Raw genomic sequence first — 22701 nt, 5'->3', positions numbered from 1 at the left:
TCATCCAGGTCAGAGGTCAGTAGGTCAACCTACAGACCCCGGATGTTGATAACAGCTAACCCCGGACTCAGAGGGGAATAGCACTAGCCTATCAGAACTAAATATTGGTGAAATGAAGGAGTTTCTCTGCAGATAATGTGTTATTTAGAGGCTGCATTCTGCTGCCCTGTAGACTCACATTATACGGATATATTATTATTGATTATGCGGCTCTCGGCTGGAGATAATTTCATCGGAACGACTTGTAATGACACCAAAGTTATCTGGGTGAGTAAATGATCGTATTTTATGCTAGAAATAAGGTCCAGATTGTAAAAAATAACTGCAGTTCCCCTTTAAATCATAAACAGGTACCACAGAATTCAGTCTTTGCACAGAGCTGACGGGTGAGTGTTGAGTGGCAGAGAGTGTGTGTGTGAGTGTGTCTAAGTATGTGTGTGTGTGTGTGTGTGTGTGTGTGTGTGTGTGTGTAAATTCCTCGGGGACCAGAAGTACTTAATGTATTTTAAAAGTTTTTCGGAGTGTGTGTTTAAGCTGCGACTGTGTTTACTGAGTGAGCTGCAGACGGATGGACGGACACTGACATGTTAATGGCCTCCTCTGTGTGTGTGTATATGTGTGTATGTGTGTGTGTGTATATGTGTGTGTGTGTGTATATGTGTGTATGTGTGTGTGTGTATATGTGTGTGTGTGTGTATATGTGTGTGTCTGTATGTGTGTATATGTGTGTGTGTGTGTGCGTACCAGCTGCGGCGTGTCCTGCAGCAGCGGCAGCAGCGTGGCCTCCAGGATGGCCGTCTGATCCGGGGTCAGTCCCTGCCACAGCGACAGCAGCAGCACCAGCAGGTGTGAGGCGCTGCGCAGACGCACAAACGCCTCCTCCAGCAGCGCCCGGTTCTCCTCCGCCGCCTCGGCCAGCGCCATCACCTGCAGGGAGATTCAACATTCAACATTCAACATTCAAAGAGTTTATTGCCATGTCAACAAGTAAAATCAAGTTGATAGGAATGTGTCTTGGTTTTTGCTCTCACAGAAAAACAATACAGTACTCCCACCACATACACCATAATAAATAATACACACAATGCCGTACAATGCATGTACTGTACGGGGAGGACGATACCCAGCAGCGTCACATTCAGCATAAGTGCCAGTGCGAGGAGAAAGTGCAAAGTGATCAGTGCAAATTCAAATGTCTGATGGCTTGGAGGTAGGTGGTGCTGTCTCTAAAACGAGATGTTCTACATTTGATACTTCTATATCTCCTGCCTGATGGGAGGAGATTAAAGAGGGAGTGCGCTGGGTGAGAGTGATCTGCTATCATTTTATTGGCCTTTCTGATGAGTCTAGTTGAGTAAAGTGATGTAAGTGAGGGAAGTCTACTGCAACCGATGATCATGGAAGCTCGGCGCACTACCCTCTCTAGCCGGGTTTTATCCTGTGCGGTTGTGTGACCAGGAGGGGAGAGGAGGGGGGTCAGTGAACGCATCATCTGACGGTCCGGTGACAGCAGAACCTGAGTTAAAGCGTCAGTGTTTCCTGTTTCCTTTGTTTTATTTATATATTATTTATTAATCTGTATGCAGACACAATAAGCGTGATACAACAAACATGGTAAAATATGTTTGTTTTCTTCTTTTTTTCCCACAAAACTTTGTTGTGCATATCAAAATACTTACAAAGTCTCTCAAAAGGAACATAAATTGCATTTATCTCAATTACCATAAATAAAATCTACAAGGCTTCATAAAATAAATAAAACAGAAAAAAAAGATTAAAACAAATAGAATAAAGTACCCTGTTTTTTCCCCCACAAAACTTTATTGTACATATCAAAATACTCTCTCAAAAGGAACATAAATTGCATTTTTTTAACAATACATTTCATCTCAATTACCATAAATGCAATCTACAAGGCTTCATTAAAAAAAAGAATAGATAAGATTAAAACAAATAGAATAAAGTACCTTGTTTTCTTTTTTCCCCCACAAAACTTTATTGTATATATCAAAGTTGCTCAAAAGGAACATATTGTATTGTTTTTAACAATACATTTCATCTCAATTACCATAAATAAAATCTACAAGGCTTCATTAAAAAAGAAAAAAGTAAAAGAATAAATAAGGTTAAAACAAATAGAATAAAGTACCTTGTTTGCTTTATTTTTTTCCACAAAACTTTATTGTACATATTAAAATACTTATAAAGTCTCTCAAAAGGAACATATATTGCATTTTTTTAACAATGCATTTCATCTCAGTTGCCATAAATAACATCTACAAGGGTTCATTAAATAAATAAATAAAAATTTAATAAATAAGATTAAACCAAACAGAATAAAGTACCTAGTTTGTTTTCTATTGAAACCAAACATCTGGTGCTGCTTCAGGTGTCTTTAAGAAAATATGAAATCTAAAAACTTTATTAAAAAAACAAACACAACTCTCAGCAGCAGCAGCAGCAGCGGCAACAACTCTGTAAAATTGATTTTCTACTTGGTAAATGAAGTGTGACGGAGGCCAGAAAATTAATTACTTAAAAAAACACAACACGTCGCCGTTTATCGCATGAATGAGACATTAATTATTCAAATATTACAAACTAAATATTGGGAAAAGCAGCAGAGATCATGAATCATTGACTTCTTTTTTTTTTTTTTTTTGGTTTCTGGGATGTTTTTGGACTGGGAGCAACTTCTTTTTTTTTTTTTTTTCTTTCTGCACAACCTGTGTAAACAGTTTTACGAGCGTCGGCAGCTCTGCAGCTCCTTCATTAGCGTCAGCGTCACAGTCAGCGCAGGGCGTCTGATTTACTCTCATTTTTAGATGAGCCCTGAACTCACCACCGGCTTGTTTTCACTGGAGAGCGACGAGGTTCAACACGGCTGTTACGCAGAGCGAGACCTCACACCTCCAGCTCCAACCGGTTATTTCTGTCTTTACACTTTGGAATTAGAGGTTCCAGTTAAAGTGGCATGAGAAGGACAAACAGAGAGCGAAGAGAGGAGAGATTCATCTCTGTCGCAGCGGTTTCATGTTGTTATGTTTCTACTTTCTGCCTTTAGAAATGTGACTTTATGGACTTTATTTAATCATTTCTCCATATTTTCTATCAATTATAACAAAACTCTGGAAAAAAAACAAAACAAATCGATCTGTAGAAGGTTTAACTGGATGATTTGACTTTGTGATTTCCAACTTTTACATTGAGACATGAACACAAAGTCCTTTAAACTAAAACGGATTCAGCAACGTTGAGTTTCAGAAACTAAAAGTTGTTCGCTTAAGTTTCAGTGTTTCAGGTCTTAACTGAGCACTTGGTTGTACAGACAGTCCATGAACGCAGCATAGGGTTAAAGGACAATTCCAGGCGAATTCAACTCAGGGGTGTATTTTCATATCATTTTAGGTCTAAAAGAATGAATCTGAAGATTTTCAGTTTAATCGCTCCTGTTTTGCGGTAGTTGCGTCTGTCCGTGCATCGCCACGGCAGCAATGAATGGGAGTGGATGTAAGTTCCGCTGTTTAGGCTGTTTCCAGCCCTCAAAGCCGCATTTTTTTTCCACAGACAGCATCAGATGGAGACTCAAACATGCACCGAGAAGTTTATTTACTTCAAGCAAGCCGACATGTTTGTAAAAGTCGATCTAATTCAAAGTCTCCCGGAGTCTCGCGCGAGCCCGAAGTTGCAGTGCTGGTGCATTCAGGCGCAGTAGGAGCTACCGCTTGTGTCATAAACACAGGAATATCAACTCTTTACTTGCTTGAAGTGTACATTTTTTTCCACAGACAGCGTCAGATGGCTACTCAAAGATGCGCCGAGAAGTTTTTTTTACTTGAAGCAAGTAAAGAGTTGATATTCCTGTGTTTATGACACAAACGGTAGCTTTTCCCACTGCACCTGAACACACCGAGCACGGCAACTGGGTCTCGCGCGAGACTCCGGGAGACTTTGAATTAGATCTAGTTTTACAAACATGTCGGCTTGCTTGAAGTAAATAAACTTCTCGGTGCATGTTTGAGTCTCCATCTGACGCTGTCTGTGGGAAAAAAATGCGGCTTTGAGGGCTGGAAACAGCCTAAACAGCGGAACTTACATCCACTCCCATTCATTGCTGCCGTGGCGATGCACGGACAGACGCAACTACCGCAAAACAGGAGCGATTAAACTGAAAATCTTCAGATTCATTCTTTTAGACCTAAAATGATATGGAAAATACACCCCTGAGTTGAATTCGCCTGGAATTGTCCTTTAAAGTATTAACTGATTTTACCAAAAGAGCGAGAACAAGTCTAGATACAGTTGTTTTAGAGGTAAATGCAGAGACTGCTTGCCGAAAAACAGCGGTTTTCGCATGAATTTCCCTCTAAAACAACTCTGTCTGGTAACGTTGTGTTATTATCTCATAGCGTGGTGAATGTGCAGCTCACAACTTGTCCACCAGAGCGTTGTGGAGTTGTTGGATTGTGTATTTGATGAGTTTGATGATGAGGGAAACCAAGAAATCCCATCAGCCTCCGTAGCGTAGCTCTGAGCAGCTCACGGCTCTGCTCCGCCGTTCTAAAAAACAGCTTGCACCGACAATTAAAGGTAACGAACCTACTGCTATGACTATAGGGATTATGGCAATGGGCCAATTTGCCAAAATGTTGAACTATCCCTTTAATAAACAATCGATACAGTGCTTTTGAATATTACAAAATGAAACATCACGATATTTAACTGTTCTCCTTGCCTTCTTGTTTGGCTTCTAATAACAGAAAGAATGGACTCTGATTGGTAACCATAGCAACATGCGTTATAATGTAGGTTAGCATCTATAGAAATGATATGTTATGATCCACATCTCTACTGTTCTGATCTGTAAAGGTTTTGATACGCTTAGAAAGGTTTTTCTACTTGTGGCTCTGGTGAATTTTTTTCCTTTTTGTGTTTCCAAAGAGGAGGAAGTGAATCCTCGTCCTTCAAACTCTCATCACCATCATATATATCTATTTATTCCTTTTTTTTCCTGGAGTCGTTCTGAACAAACTGCACTGGAAATCCCATTTTCAATCTGTTTTTCTTTTTTTTTATATCCAGTTTATGGTTCTGGGTGATTACAGCGTCGCTTCGTACTGAAACGGAAAAATAAAATAAAATTGAAGTAAAAAAAAAAAAAGAGAGAGACAGAAAGCAACAAAAGTTCAAACAATGACTTGTTCCCGGACCGTTGCTCGGCTCCTTCCTTAGAAACCGTGAGACGTTCAAGAACCTGCTGCTACGTCGTGTTTTTTTTTCTTTTTTTCCCGCCCAAACACTGTGATGTGAATCCTCTCTTTGAAATGAAGAAGCAGCTAAAGTGAGTGGATGTATGATGAGTGGAGGTGTGGCAGCAGGACCAGGTGACCTCTGACCTCATCCCTCCATCATTACAAAAACAACAGAGGGATGAGTGGTTAGCGGCGTGAACGTGTGACGACAGAGCGAGACGGATGGCAATGACGACGACGACGAGGAGAACGACAAGAAAGGACAAGCCGGACAAAGAAGACGAGGAGGGAAACAGGAGACGGGAAAGAAGACAGAGAGAGAGAGATGAACAGACAGAAAGAGAAAAAGAGAAAGAGAGAGAGAGGGAGAAGAGGTGAAAGCAGATCTGGGACTAATGGACGAGTGTGTGCTCAGATGAATGAGTGATCTGCAGCACCGAGCGACGAACGAACGCCGGCAGTTTGTTTGACAAATGGATTCAGCGCTCGCCATCCGATACTGCGAAAACAAGAGATGATGGGAGAGACCCTGCAGTGTGTGTGTCTGTGTGTGTGTCTGTGTGTGTGTGTGTGTGTGTGTGTGTGTGTGCGTGTGCGTGTGTCGGGGTTAAGCCTCAATTGCCAGAGTAAGCCCGTTTTGATTTGTGTAACACTAAACTTCAAACATTAAGAAGCAGCTTCGACTCAGAGACGTCAACAGTTAAAACCTAAGAGTCACCTCGGCCTTGTTTCCATGGCGACGCCCCCTCCCCTCCCCACTCCGCCTCGTCTGAGGTCACCTATGGGTGCCATGTCACTCACTCACTCACTCACACCTTTGTAGGTAACCCACACACACACAGACACACACAGACACACTCCTGACACAGACGCAGCCATTCTGGCTCTAGTTTCTCTTCTTCTATACTTACGAGGACCTTCAGTGGTTTAAAGGGATAGTTAGCCGCTGCCTTGGGGGGCCGTTCAGATGTAGCGTCTTTTGCGCACTCAAACCCATTCAGTGTAGATGCGTATCATGCGCACTCACAACCCAAAAACGATGCAGAAGCGGCGCATGTTTAAAGCAGAAGTAAGCGATCAGGTCGTTTTGGCTAATGCTGCGTTCCAGGCAGGCTTTTGAAACCGTAAGTTACGGCTTCAAGTCACGACTTACGACTTTGTAGCGTTCAGGCAACCCCCAACTCGCGTTTCTCCGACCTGTTTTACCTGTGAAAGTCACTATAACGGCCACTCGTAACTTCTGACCCGTGAACTCGTACCAGATCGAACTGGTACGACTTCACAGGTCGGAAAAACACAAGTTACGGGCTGCCTTGAACGCACCATAACGTCTTGTCAGCCAACGGAGTTAGCAGCCCCCGCCCTCGTCATGGATCTATTGGTCCTCGTCCCTACGTCGCCACATTCACGGCGTCCCTTGGCTGCACACACAGCCCTGCATGCCGTTCTCTCTCCTCATTGGATAAAAACTGTAGGATACGAGAAAAGTTTTCTCCTCGGCTCAGAGCAGAGCAGAGTGACTGACAGACCCGTGTTTCAGACCAAACACTCTATATAAGTGATTGCTGTCGGAAGATACAACTATTTAAGACTTATATTAACACAAAAATATAGCTTACTTCTGCTTTAATGCCACTCGGTTGTTTTTTTGTGCACGTCCTCCGTGGCGCACAGCTGCACGCACGGACCTGCTTCTCCCTCCTGTGTTGTGTCTCGGTTCCCCCTCGGCCTGTGTCTCTCCTACTGTTTCCCACTGAGCTCTACCCGTGTGCGGAAAAACGTCCCCTCTGAGATGTAGAATGTGTATTATAGAAGAGAAACACTACTGACTACTCAGTCAGGACTACTGACTTGTATCATCAGAACCGATTGTCAGCCTCATTTCATATTTAGGCTGAAAATCACATGCAGGGCAAGTCAGCAGTGTAAAGCTCCAGCATGTGGGAGCATCTGAAAGTCCAGCTGTCAAGATGTCAAGATTTTTCCTTTTATATCACACCAAACACCAAAGATGTGTAGCTATAAATGAAAATGATGAGCTTACAGGTAAAATAAAATACAAACAACTAAATTATTAGGCAAAAAGGTGAATTTAATTTCAATCTCGGCCTATTTGAATGTTGAGAAAGATTCTGGCCCTTCAACAAATATAGTTGATGACCCCTGATCTACAGGTTGATCAGGAACTTTTAACTTCAGATTGTTTGTATGTTTGTTATTTACACCAGATGCAATGAGACGTTTGTAAAGTTTGTAAATGACAAATAAAGATTTAAGAGTGAAGAAGTTTGTCCATGTGAAGCTGCAGCCGGTCCTCACAGAGATAGAAACGTACAGCTGCTGCAGAGAAACCTGGGATATGAATTCTACATATTCTCATGCAACACACACACACACACACACACACACACACACACACACACACACACACACACACACACACACACACACACACACACATACACACACACCCGCCACCCTCCCCTCGGGGTCTCTGAAAGTGTGTGTGAGTGTGTGTGTGTATTGATAAAAGGCTCCAGGTCCAGTGAAGGGCTTCATTGTTGGCAGCAGCTCGACTCCACACACACACACACACACTGATTGATGCCAGCTGAGAGAACACAAAGACACATTTAGGCCGGACACACACACACACACACACACACACACACACACACACACACACACACACACACACACACACGGAGCAGTGATATAAGAACATGTACATATGTGAACCCAGGTTTGCACATGGGTCTGACACACACACATAAACACATTTATACACACACATATAGACTGATAGACCTTCACAATAAAAGAGGAATCTGGACACACACACACACACACACACACACACACACACACACACACACACACACACACACACACACACACACACACACACACAGTAGCAGTGAGCTGTGTGAACTGCCTGTGACCTTAAACAACCTGCAGTTGAAGCTGCTGAGGTCCTGACCTCCAGACGACTCTCAGTAAGGTCGAAACTTTATTTAACACACACAGTTACACACTCTTACACACACTCTTTAAAGGGATAGTTCAACATTTTGGCAAATTGGCCCATTGCCATAATCCCTATAGTCATAGCAGTAGGTTACTCATCAAATACACAATCCAACAACTCCACAACGCTCTGGTGGACAAGTTGTGACCTGCACATTCACCACGCTATGAGATAATAACACAACGTTACCAGACAGAGTTGTTTTAGAGGGAAATTCATGCAAAACCGCTGATGCGCGTTGCCTTCAGGGACAGTTTTTCATCAAGCAGTCTCTGTATTTCCCTCTAAAACAACTCTGTCTGGTAACGTTGTGTTATTATCTCATAGCGTGGTGAATGTGCAGGTCACAACTTGTCCACCAGAGCGTTGTGGAGTTGTTGGATTGTGTATTTGATGAGTTTGATGAGTTTGAAACCAAGAAATCCCATGAGCCTCCGTAGCGTAGCTCTGAGCAGCTCACGGCTCTGCTCCGCCGTTCTAAAAACAGCTTGCACCGACAATTAAAGGTAACAAACCTACTGCTATGACTATAGGGATTATGGCAATGGGCCAATTTGCCAAAATGTTGAACTATCCCTTTAACCGTTTCCAAAACAAAAATATCATGATACGACCGACAAATCAGAATTTTTGTGCCGAGGAAAATGAAACTATTCTTTATCCCAGAGAGAACTTGAGTCCAACAGCTCCTCAGCTCTGGGCCGATGATGGACATTGTTGCTGGAGGTACAAACCACACACACACATACACACACATGGACACACACAAACAAATGGTTGTGTTTGTATATTCACACACACATGAACGGAAAAGCCACAAGAAATGTACCGAAAAACACAAACAGAAATCATGAGCAGCCTTATCTATGGAAATGCATGGTTGAAACCACACACACACACACACACACACACACACACACACACGGTGTATATACAAACGATGTGGCTGTGGTCTGGGTGAAGTAATTGCAGCTGATGGACTGAATGAGGTTTGGTAGCTACAACAAGCAACTTGTAGACGAACCAATCAGAGCGCAGACGAGAGTTAAACACACGGAGACGAAGGAGGAGGAGGAAGAGGAGGAGGAAGAGGAGGAGGAAGAGGAGGAGGAGGAAGAGGAGGAGGAGGAGGAGGAGGAGGAGGAGGAGGAGGAGGAGGAGGAGGAGGAAGAGGAGGAGGAGGAGGAGGAAAAAGAAAAAGTGAAAACCCGCCACACAAAGTGACACACACAAAGAGTTCCTCACATGGCGTCTGAACGTCCCGGTGAACAGCGAACGCCACCCAGAGCGTCGTCAGACTGGATCAATTATCAGGGTTTTTCAAAATAAAACTCATCTATAAATCATGCATTAACGTTTTTGGACCTGTTTTTAAAGTGTCTTTATTTTTCTCCTACTTTATGATAAAGATAAAACTAAAGAAAAATATTTAAAATGATGTTACTGTTCATTTTAGAGACATGTTATTGATATCCAGTATTAGGATTACATTGTTTCTTAGTTTTTTCATTCTTTAATGTTTTCTTTTGACTTCCTGTTTGATCATGTTTTTAAACCTAATTTCATCTTTTCTTTTACATTTTTGAAATAAACTACCACTATACTGAAGAAAAGATCTGTATAAAACCAAAATTACAATGTGAGTTCAACATAAACTCTTGGAAAACTGTAAATAAAACAAATAAAGAGAAGAATAAAGAGAGGAAAATGGCTCTGATGGAAAGTTGCACACTTTCTTTTCACAAGTTTGAATAACCCATCAAATCTTCAGACTCAAACTGATTGACCATGCTCTGGATATAATTGTTCTTTTTGTGTCAAAGTGTCCTTTCTGTTTGTGGCGTGAAGTTATGGAATGCATTACCTGATGAAAATACAGTAAAAATGTACCAATATGTTTAAAGAAAAGGTATAAAGACATGATGATAGATAAATACAGACTTGCTATTGGGAAACCAACCAATGGAGAGCAATGAGTAATATAATGATCACTACTTATGAAAAGATAGATGTATGTATATGTATGTATGTATGTATGTTGTATAATATGTGTGGCGGCCTGGGAAAACCCGTCGGAAGTCGCTGACGTTGTAGCAAATAGCCAAAATAGGTGGAAAGGTACTATTTCCACAATTTTGATATTTTGTGTGATTCTGGTACTTTGAACTCCCTACTACATCATGGTGAATAAATATTTGAAGAAAACAAAACAGAAAGTACTTATTTTTATGTTTTTGTGGCGAATAAAGCGTTTCATTTTAAGCTGAGCCACACAGCTGAGCTGCAGCAGCAGCGCTAGAGGAGAGGAGGTCCGTTGTTATTGTTGAGGTAACATTCAAGGACCCTCGGAAAGCAGAACATCACACGATTCAGATACAGTTTACAGCTCATCTCTATCATAAACGGTTCAGAAGTTGTTTAATGTTTTGTAAAACGCTCATCTTTAGAGGGTTAAAACAGCAACGTTCTAGTTAAAGCCATTTTTCTCACCATTCACTTTTTTGGTCATAATAGATTAAAATGCCCATAACGTTTGATGAAAACTTCTAGTTCATGGAAATATCAAAAAATGAAAATGTCAAAATCCCACCATGTGAAGAGTTTTCCCAGACCACCACACATATGTGTGTTTATGTGTTTATAATGCATATGTTTGTACTGTACGTAGGTATGTATATGCTTCTTGTTTTGATTGATATGTAAGAAAAGGGGGGGCTATATACTGTATAAGCTGAGGCTTCTGCCCCTATCCTTTGGTTGTGACCAGAGTTTATACTCTCTGAGTTACCAATAAATTTCATTCATTCATTCAGAGTTAAGAAATCATCTGTTCATCCTGCAAACATCTGGTTACTGAGTCTGAGGTGGTCGTTGAACGTCTGAAACCGTTTCACAGGAAGAAAATACATCAATTCTAGATGTAAAAATACTCAAAGATGAATATTTTAGTTAATATCAAGAGATAAATGATCAATTAACGTGTGGAAACAGGATTAAAGACGAGAAAAGATAAGTTTTCATTTCATGAGGTTTGATTTGTTTAAAGCTTCTGCAGCTCAGACGCCTCCACCTGCTCTGAGGACATGGAGCTTCACTCAACAGGACCGTGGTGTGTGTGTGTGTCTAAGTGTGTGTGTGAGTGTGTGTGAGTGTGTGTGTGTGTGTTTGTCTTCTTCAGACTGTGACTGGTTGAGCGGAGGAGAGTCGGTGAATTACAGAGAGTCTGAGGCCAAAAAGCTTTAAACCCAGTTCCTGTCAAACATGAGTGAAGTTAGTGAAAGTCAAACAACACGACGAGGGACAAGGCTCAGAGTGTTTCTGAGAGTGTGTGTGTGTGTGTGTGTGTGTGTTTGCTGCACAGAGCTGGTAGATTAGATGTTTCCTGCTCAGTGAGCCACAGCAAGCAGCATGGACGAGCTCCAAGCCACACACACACACACACACACACACACACAGTCATGAAAACACTTTAAAGGGATAGTTCAACATTTTGGCAAACTGGCCCATTGCCATAATCCCTATAGTCATAGCAGTAGGTTCGTTACCTTTAATTGTCGGTGCAAGCTATTTTTAGAACGGCAGAGCAGAGCTGTGAGCTGCTCAGAGCTACGCTACGGAGGCTAATGGGATTTCAAACTCATCAAATACACAATCCAACAACTCCACAACGCTCTGGTGGACAAGTTGTGACCTGCACATTCACCACGCTATGAGGTAATAACACAACGTTACCAGACAGAGTTGTTTTAGAGGGAAATTCATGCAAAACCGCTGATGCGCGTTGCCTTCAGGGACAGTTTTTCATCAAGCAGTCTCTGTATTTCCCTCTAAAACAACTCTGTCTGGTAACGTTGTGTTTTTATCTCATAGCGTTTTTAGAACGGCTCCACCGTTCTAAAAACAGCTTGCACCGACAATTAAAGGTAACGAACCTACTGCTATGACTATAGGGATTGTGGCAATGGGCCAATTTGCCAAAATTTTGACAACTATCCCTTTAAATGTGCACACAACATAGACATATACAGCTGTGTGTGTGTGAGAGAGAGTTGCACTTGAGACCTTGGGAGGAGGAGAAGAAATAAGAGAAGTGAAAGAAGTAAAGAAAACAGGGGAAAAGGTTCATGGTGGGGTCAGATGAATGGCCCCGTGTGTGTGTGTGTGTGTGTGTGTGTGTTCAGGCTCAGTGTTTCCGTGTCTTAATTAAAGAGCCAATTAGAATCTCAGTTTAACGACGGTTGGAATCAGAGGCCATTTCCTGACTAATACACACACCCATGTATACTGTTACACACACACACACACACACACACACACACACACACACACACACATTAGTCATTAACATCCCCTCCACACACACACACACACAATAATAAATGTGGTTTCACTAACACAGAAACACATTTCCTCAGTAATGGAAGAACAGTAACAGATTCACTGTTCCACTGAAACACACACACACACACACACACACACACGCACACACACACACACACACACACACGCTGACGCATACAAACACACACACACACTCACATACAAGCACACACACAAACACAAAGACACTCAAGTGGCGAGGCATGTGTCTCATTTAAGTTCCTTTGTGCTGTTGTAGAGCCTGACGCCTGCTGCCAAACACCTGCATGTACACACACACACACACACACACACACACACACACACACACAGGAACACACACACACACACACACACACACACACACACACACACAAGAACACACAAGAACACACAGGCACACACACTCGGGAACAGTGCAGGGTGTGTGAAGTGTTTCAGGGAGTTAACCTAAACATTACAAATTGTCAGACACCAACTTTCACCGTCACACACACGCACACACACACACACACACACACACACAGAGTTCATGGCCAACGAACACATCTTCTTCTTCTTCTCATCTGATCTCAGCTGTTCACTGTGACCTTTGACCTTTGACCTTTGACCTTTGGCTGCCTCATCAGAGACGACATCACTGCAGCAGCAGCGTCTCCACAAACTGCTGCAACCACCAACGTACTGAGAGGAAGTGAAGCTGCTGCTCAGAGAGTTTAATAAACACTTCTATTCATCCTGTCGGCCCTTGTTTGTGTCTGTTAAAGGGATAGTTCAACATTTTGGCAAATTGGCCCATTGCCATAATCCCTATAGTCATAGCAGTAGGTTTGTTACCTTTAATTGTCGGTGCAAGCTATTTTTTAGAACGGCGGAGCAGAGCCGTGAGCTGCTCAGAGCTACGCTACGGAGACTCATTATGAGATTTCTTGGTTTCCCTCATCATCAAACTCATCAAATACACAATCCAACAACTCCACAACGCTCTGGTGGACAAGTTGTGACCTGCACATTCACCACGCTATGAGATAATAACACAACGTTACCACACAGAGTTGTTTTAGAGGGAAATGCAGAGACTGATGATGAAAAACTGTCCCTGAAGGCAACGCGCATCAGCGGTTTTGCATGAATTCACCTCTAAAACATTATGTTCCGTAAAATTTGAATTTCTTTTTACAGTGTTTAATAAACACAATACATCAAATATTTGCTTCTTCTAAAAAGACAGATGTAAAAAACAAAAACAAAACAAAAAAACACATTTTCTTTTGTGGCCTTATTTTCTGAAACAGTTTCCATCTCCCTGGGAATTATGGGAAGTGTAGTTTTTAAAAACTGAGTGAGTATGATTCCCCAAATAATGAAGATTTAGAAAAGCTAGCTGCTACAGTACTGTAGCAGTTAGCTACACATTTAAAGACTTTTAATTAATGGACAGAAACGTCCAACAACAGGTGCAGATGTTGCACTTTTATAAATTTGCATATAGCGCTGTTTTTTTGGTGTTTTTTTTTTTAAAGAAATGTGTTTCCTGTGAATGAATGAAAGAGACAGAGAGACGGAGATCGTCTTTTGGGACATAAACAAACGTTGGAGACGGAGCGACGTGGAGGACGAGTGACGGAGCGATGAGCATCTCCTCAGACAGACAGACAGACAGTAACCACTATTGTCTGTGGGCAAAACACACACACACACACACTGCTGATAACACCGTCTGTCTACACTTTGACTGATAAGACCGGAGGATAGAGGAGGGAGGGAGGGAGGAGTAGACGGAGCAGAGTGAGAGAGACGAGATGAGACGGAGGAGAAGATGGAGACAGACGGTAAAAGTTGGAGGAGGAGGAGGAGAAGAAGGAGCTGTTTACTCAAGTCTGGATGGAGTGTTGACGGAGGAGAGGAGCGGAGGATGAGGTGATAGGATCAACCTCAGGGTTTATCACTCGCTGTGGAACGCACACACACACACACACACACACTGGATAAAACCAACTCCCATCATCCTCTTCTCTCCTCTTTATCCTGCTGCACTCAGGTCAAAGCTGATTAATAATAAAGAACAGACATATTATTATGAAGACGATTGTTAAACTCTGTATTTATGAATTGTTATAAAAGAATCAAACAGTTAATGCATCATGCAAGATCTGCATTTCTACTTTTTATATTCTTCAGAAATCAGAGAAAACATTTAAATGGTAAATGGTCTGGATTTATATAGCGCTTTACTATACCTGAACGATACCCAAAGCGCTTTACAGTACATCACATTCACCCATTCACACACACATTCACACACTGATGGCGGAAGCTGCCATGCAAGGCGCGAACCACGACCCATCAGGAGCAAGGTGGGTAAGGTGTCTTGCCCAAGGACACTACGGCAGCAACCGGTACAGAGCGGGATTTGAACCGCCAACCCTCTGATCATTGGACGACCCGCTCCACCACCTGAGCCACTGCCGACATTTAAGTTTATGTCTCTTCTCTGGAAATAAACAGCTTGCAGCAAATCTCACGCATGCGCATGTAACGGATGTGGACTCACTCACCCGTGAAGGACGTGCTAACCCAATTGCCAAGTGGTTGTCAACCTTTTGGCGAAACGGTTAGCATCGTCGCCTGCAGTGCAAGAGACCAGGGTTCGAACCCCACCTAGGGCAGTCCGTGAGAAACACAACGCAGAGGGCCAGATATGACATCGGCTACATCAACAGAGCCACTGGGAGCTGCTGCTACAACAAGGCTAAAAACAGAGATCAAATTATTTATTTCCGAACAACTTTCTCATGTGGCGGCTTCAGGACACTTGGGTCAGTACAGACGAGCAGTATGGAGGTATCTGGATGTTTCATAGTGTGTGTTTTGGACGATTCAAAAGCATTATATGAAAACCCGTTGCCAGCCGGACCCCCCCTGCAACTCCTAAAGAGTTTTGATGACTCCAAAAGTTCGCTAAACCCTTCCTTGGCATAACGAATGGTGATTTATCAATTTTGAGTGAAGTATTGTTGTGGTATTTTTTATGAAAAATGACATAAAAGCTTGAAAACAACAAGAGACCAATGAAAAGAAAGTTATGCCACCTTTAAAGATCAAGTATGAGCTGTTTTATTATTTCAATAATATAATAACCATAGTGCACGAAGTTCTGAACTTTATTTTTCTTATCTTTTGCCTACAGTATGTATGCGACTCGGGTTGTTTTTCTTTTGCTTTGTTCTGAAGTGAATTAAAGACAACTCTACTTGAGATCCATCTTTTCCAGCATCATGTTTTGAGTTTTTGAGTTTATTTTACTTAAAAATGGAGAAGAAAAGTTTAAAGGCCCAAATAGGACGATATATGTTCTATATATGTTTTTTCTTCTACAGTATCCCTGCTGCAGGTCGATGCAACACTGGAGCAGTTTCAGACACAAAATGGAGATGATCAATAAATCCTCGACCTGGTTTCTGAAGCGGAGCTGCATTGTCGTCTGGAAACTGCATCTAAAATCTCCTCCCCACATGTTTCCTGCATTGGGCCAGGCTGCAGGTTCGACCCCAGTGAGTCCAAGCTGTGACGTCTTCCAGTGACTCGTTAGTCCAGAACCCGGCGGGTATATTTTCTTAAACACTTACTTTACTTCAGTGATTAATGATGCACTCGCTCAATTAATCAAGTTCCAGCTCTAATTTGAAACGTCTTTCATAGAAGAAATCCTGAAATCCAGGATTTTGGTTTCCAGTGACCCAAACATCACTCGATGACATCATGCGCTAATTAGCATATTAATGACATCATGGTGTTGTGTTTGCACTCAGTCGGCCGGTGTCAGCTCCTCATCTGTTTCCTCTTCTCCTCTCTGAGCTCAACATCATGTTCACTGTTTTAATTCATACGACAGTTTATAATGAAGTTACATTCATTCACGTGTTTGTTTCCATTTGTTCAGCTCTGAAACTGTGACTGGAGGAGGAAAACTGATCACCGCTGTCACCTCCAGGTCGCCGGCTGCTGCTGCTGGCTTTTTTAATTTTATAACAACGACGTCAAGGTCAGACAAAATATTTGTTTTCCTCTGTTGCTCCTCTGTGTTTCACATCGACGGCAGACTTCACATGTTCAAACCTTCAAAAAGTTTGTGTTAACTCACAGACAGGAGCAACTTTTTCCAGGATATTTTTCACTTTTTCTCTTATTTTCTATGAAAGGTCAATAGTTTTCCAGGTTTTCAAGGACGTGTGGGAAATCCTGATGTTTGTTTTATTTTGTATTACTTCTGTTTGACTATCGTCGGTTCCTCTCCTCCTCCTCCTCCTCCTTCTCTTTGAGGGTGTATTCACACCTGTTTAGTGCGCACCCTGGTGCGGCACCAAATGTTAAAATGATACATTGTTTCATTTTTCAGTTAGTGCGTCTGCGTTCACACGTGCTTTTTGTCACTCGGGACCAAACTTGGAGAACGTCACGTCTCCATGACTACCGGCTGAAATCTGGAAGCGCTGATTGACAAAACTTTCATGATGGAGACTCAAGAGGCCGGTTGTTAGTAGCTCTGGTCATTTATTTCTATATTGTTTGCATGTATAACTCTGTTTGGTACTTCCGGCTGGTTTCCGGTTGCGTTCACCCAGCTCGGTCCCGTTAGCTCCCGGTTAAACGTTAAACACGGGCAGACCTCTGCTGCTCGGTAACTACGGTAACCAGCTGCTCCGCGGACACAAGGGACGGAGCCGCCGACTTGTCCGGTGTCTGAGCGACTCAGCGGACTCAGCGGACACGCACCGACCGGCTGCTGCTGCTGCTGCTGCTTCGTCTGTGGGGTCAGAGCTGCGTAGGACCAGAGCACCGGGCGTCTCCCCGCTGCGTTAACCCGTTGTCAGCAACTACGGAAGCCCTTTTAGCTCAAACTTGTTGAGTTCGCCTGGCAGTTGAGCCGAACCAAGACGAGACCACATCCTCAGGCCGCACTAGTTTTGGTGCATTAGAGTGCGATGTGCTTTCACACTGACCCAAACTGGACCAAATTTGCAGGTGTGAATACACCCTGAGTATCCTTGGTTCCTCTCCTCCTTCTTCTCCTCCTCCTCATATTTCGTATTCACCACTTGTCATTTCCATCATTTCCATTGGTTGTGTTGTTTGTTTGTCACTGTTTTCTCTTTTGTTTTCACGTATCTTATATTATTTCTATCTGTGCCAGCACCTCTTAACATTGTTAAGAAAGGTGTTGTATAAATAAAGTTTCAGTCTTTGAACTTTATAGTTTCCAGTCTGGATTTTTCCTTCATACTTTTTCACCTTCTCTTTTTTTTCCCTTCTACATTTGGGCCTTTAAAACTACAGAAACCGTCTGGCAGGAGCAGCTGAAGACGTCCACACCGACTACAACACGACCTCACAGCGCCGCTTAGATTTACTCACTGCAGTGCAAAGCATTCTGGGAGATTGGAGGGTGGGGTGGGGGGGCAAAAACCACAGAGTGAAGAAGAATGTGTCAGGTGGGTGGGTGGTGAAACCCAGAAACACTTCATCATCAAACTGCAGTGATAATCCCGACTCAGGGCAGGTTTCACATTCCTCGGAGCTGCTGAGCTTCTCAGAGCTGGAGGAGGAACGACGAGTGTGTGTGTGTGTGTGTGTGTGTGTGTGAATGTAAAAATACAACAAAGTGAGAAGGTGTCGGGGGTTTATACGCTAAGAAAAATAAAGTTTTTCAATCACGGCTGTCAGGGACGCTTTAACAGGCCGTCGTTCAGCAGCAGCAGCAGCAGCAGCGGCGGCGGCGGCTGCTAAAACATGGCGGCGGCGGTGATTTATGAGGCTGTCCAGCTTCGTCAAAGAGTCGGCTCAGCTCTGGTGTTTTCTCTGGGACGGCGAGGCCGAGCGGAGGGAAAGTGGGGGTAGGTAGGGGGTTGAGGGGGGGGGGGGCCTCTGCTTTTCTTTGCCACGCGTGTTCACACGGTCGTGGACAAAGAGCTTTATTCTCCACCACCGATACGTTTGGGTGGGAGTCAGAGTCAGAGTCTGAAATATGGAGAGATGAAAACACAACCACACCCCATGTGTGAAAAGATGTGACTAAGGGAGACTCAGATCTCCAGTAAAGAAAAAGATAATGATCTAATCAATAAGTCAGTTAAAGGGATAGTTCAACATTTTGGCAAATTGGCCCATTGCCATAATCCCTATAGTCATAGCAGTAGGTTCATTACCTTTAATTGTCGGTGCAAGTTATTCTTAGAACGGCGGAGCAGAGCTGTGAGCTGCTCAGAGCTACGCTACGGAGGCTCATTATGGGATTTTTTGGTTTCCCTCATCAAACTCATCAAATACACAATCCAACAACTCCACAACGCTCTGGTGGACAAGTTGTGAGCTGCACATTCACCACGCTATGAGATAATAACACAACGTTACCAGACAGAGTTGTTTTAGAGGGAAATTTATGCAAAACAGCTGATGCACGTTGCCTTCAGGGACAGTTTTTCATCAAGCAGTCTCTGTATTTCCCTCTACAACAACTCTGTCTGGTAACGTTGTGTTATTATCTCATAGCGTGGTGAATGTGCAGGTCACAACTTGTCCACCAGAGCGTTGTGGAGTTGTTGGATTGTGTATTTCATTAGTTTGATGAGGGAAACCAAGAAATCCCATGAGCCTCCGTAGCGTAGCTCTGAGCAGCTCGCGGCTCCGCTCCGCCGTTCTCAAAATAGCTTGCACCGACAATTAAAGGTAGCGAACCTACTGCTATGACTATAGGGATTATGGCAATGGGCCAATTTGCCAAAATGATCTCATGATGGTTTTAGTTGTGATTCGTTCAACATTACAATGATGATTAAGACGAGGATCTGAAGCAGATGCAAAGACGACAGCGCCAGTGATTTGTTGTTTTCACCTCGTTGGTAAATGAGGCATTCAGAAACAATGTGGATGTGATCGTGAACGTCGCCCGACTCCTCGGTGAGTCACTAGTGGTGCGAAGTCTGAAAACTTTATTTTAAGTCTGAGAGGAAAAATCCACAAGTTTCCAAACATTAAATATCTGTAAGGAAACAACACGAAGAATGTCGCAAATATTTAGGTTTGAGGGAAAAGTCAAGTCATAAAACACATGAATCATCTGTAACACTGGACTCTCAACGTAAAAAGATTAGATTAATCAATATTATCATCATTTAATTATCAATAATAACTATTTAGTCTGTTATTTAGAGACATAACAAATGGTTGAATCAGCTCTTAACACACGCACACGCACACATGTAAAACCTCTCCTGCTCACATGCATTAACACACACACCTAAAAAAGCGCAGACAATTTTTTTTTTTTTCCACAAAACCTTAAATCCACACCCTCTCTCTCTCTCTCTCCCTCCCTCACACACACACACACACACAGCTGCTGAGGTCAGTGTGTGTGTGTGTGTGTGTGTGTGTGAGAGTGTGTGTGTGTGTGTGTGTGTGTGTGTGTGTGTGTGTGTGTGTGGTCCTAAAGGGCCCCGAGGCCCCAGACGGAGCAGGGGACTAAATTACACAGTGTGACCCACCGCCGTGACACCCAACCTGGGATTAACACCCAGACTGAGGCCCGGAGGAGGAGGAGGAGGAGGAGGAGGTGGGGGGGGGGGAGGAGGAGGAGGGGGCTCAACAGGTTCAGAGGTGACCTCACACACACACACACACAGGTCGAGGCCCACCCAGAGCCTGAATAATGAGGGGGTTTGGTCGGTCCAGCTGGATGGATGAAGGGAGGAGGAGGAGGAGGAGGGAGAGGAGGGGGGAAGAGGAGGAGGAGGTAGAATAAGATGAAGAGGAGGAAGAGGAGGAGGATGAGGAGGAGGGAGGAGGAGGTGGAGGAGGAGGAAGAGGAGGATGAAGGGGGGAAGAGGAGAGAAGAGGGGGGAGGAGGAGGAGGAGGAAGAGGAGGAGGGAAGAGGAGGAGGAGGAGGAAGAGGAGGAGGATGAGGAAGAGGGAAGAAGAGGAGGAGGAGGAGGAGGAAGAGGAGAGGGAGGAGGAGGAGGAGAAGAGGAGGAAGACGTGGAGGAGGAGGAGGAGGTAGAAGAAGAGGAGGAGAAGGGGGAATAGGAGGAGGAAGAGAGGGAAGAGGAGGGGGAAGAGGAGGAGGAGGAGGAAGAGAGAGGAGAAGGAGGAGGAGGAGGAAGAGGAGGAAGAGGAGGAGGAGGAGGAGGAAGAGGAAGAAGAGGAGGAGGAGGATGAGGAGGGAAGAGGAGGAGGAGGAGAAGGATGAAGGGGGAAGAGGAGGAGGTAAATGAAGAGGAGGAGGAGGAGGAGGAGGTAGAAGAAGAGGAGGAGGAGGGGGAAAGAGGAGGAGGAGGAGAAGGATGAAGGGGGAAGAGGAGGAGGTAAATGAAGAGGAGGGAGGAGGAGGTAGAAGAAGAAGAGGAGGAGGGAAGAGGAGGAGGAGGTAGAAGAAGAGGAGGAGGAGGGGGAAAGAGGAGGAGGATGAAGGGAGGAGGAGGAGGAGGTGGTAGAAGAAAAGGAGGAGGGGGGAGAAGAAGAAGAGGAGGAGGGAAGAGGAGGAGGAGGTAGAAGAAGATGAAGAGGAAGAGGAGGAGGAGGAGGAGGAGGATGGGGTAAAATAAGAGGAAGAGGAGGAGGAGGAGGAGGAGGATGGGGTAAAATAAGAGGAAGAGGAGGAGGAGGAGGAGGAGGATGGGGTAAAATAAGAGGAGGAGGAGGAGGAGGAGGAGGAGGAGGAGGAAGGAGGGAAGAGGAGGTGAGGAGGAGGAGGGGGTAAAATAAGAGGAAGAGGAGGAGGTGAGGGGTGGAAGGAGGTTGTTCTGGGAGGTTTCGACTGGAGAGTTTATTAAGTTTCTCCTCGTTGTGTCTACGGGAACGTCTGAGGACTCGAACCTGGCAGCTCCGCCGCTCCCACGCGGCTTCACTGTCTGACACCTGAAGCTGTTGCCACGGAGACGGAGACGATGTCACCGCTCAGCTGCTGAGGAGGAGGAGGAGGAGGAGGAGGAGGAGGAGGAGGAGGAGGATCACGTTCATCTGTACTTTTATAGTTTCACTGGTGAAGAAACGTTCTTCTCACTTGCAAAGTATTTTATTATTTAAAGGCCAACGTTTCGTCCAAAAAAAAAAATGCCCTGAAGAAGGTTAAACAACCGAAACGTTGGACTTTTAATAATAAAAAATATTGTAGGTTACTTTCAAACTGGATGAATCAGAAAAAAAAACAGATTAAAACGAACAGAGTTGGATAAATTGGCCGATTAAATGATGATCAACTCCTTTTAAGGCGTCAAAACTGAGTTCAAACAAGTGTTAAGACGATATATTTATAATTTATCAGTAATTAAACACATGGAATGAGACATAAATGAATTTAAAAACACAATAACTCCACCTCAGGAGAGGAATTCATGTTCCTGATGTGAATGAATGATTATTTGTTATCGATTAGAGCTGATTAATATGCCAAAAAAAGTTTCTGTCACGTTCATCAGTATTTTATATTTTACTTTCAAACAGGATAAATCAATAAAAAACTGATTAAAACAAACAGAGCTGGATCAATTAGTTGATTCGTTGATGATCAACTCTTTTTAAGGCGTCAAAACTGAGTTCAAACAAGTGTTAAGACAATATATTTATAATTGATCAGTAATTAAACACATAAATTAATTGATAGCACAATAATGGAGAGGACTTGGTGATCCTGATGTGATTTGTTCTTTAAAAAAGATTATATTCAGATTTTCATGCCACGTGTTCATTTTTGTTTTTCTCTGTTGCTGAAAAATATTTCTAAAGAACATAAAGATTGATGCTTTTTCTTTCTCTCTGGTCTTTATGTTTGGAAAAGATTGAGTCTGTAGCTGCTGCTTCTTATTTACGATGGGCGGTGACTCATTTAGCTGATTTACATCCTGGTTCGTGTTGATTAATCGTGTGTAAATCAGTTTGAGTCAGTTTGTGGAGTGAAGAGGAAACTTTTCCTCCACTGCTGCTGCGTGTGTGTTAATGTTTTCATTCTGTAAATCCACACCAGTCACAACAAAAACACATTCGTTCGTAGGTTTCGTAACTGATGC

At 43.4% G+C, this 22701-nt stretch overlaps 1 protein-coding gene across 2 annotated transcripts in view; it reads right to left on the bottom strand.

Annotated features, from left to right (window-relative positions):
• The window catches only part of bbs9 (Bardet-Biedl syndrome 9), a 290122-nt gene that overhangs the window by 113997 nt on the left and 153424 nt on the right, over positions 1-22701 (bottom strand). For both annotated transcript variants that reach the window (XM_085803054.1, XM_085803055.1), the window contains one exon: positions 745-927. In XM_085803054.1, coding sequence (XP_085659180.1) covers positions 745-927 — 183 coding nt within the window. The remainder of the gene's footprint in view (positions 1-744; positions 928-22701) is intronic.

This window comes from Trachurus japonicus, chromosome 16, assembly GCF_045865225.1.
Source record: "Trachurus japonicus isolate A0001 chromosome 16, Traja_1.0".
NCBI lineage: Eukaryota > Metazoa > Chordata > Actinopteri > Carangiformes > Carangidae > Trachurus > Trachurus japonicus.
Note: the sequence above shows the minus strand (reverse complement) of the source record. Positions and strands in the feature narration are given on the sequence as shown.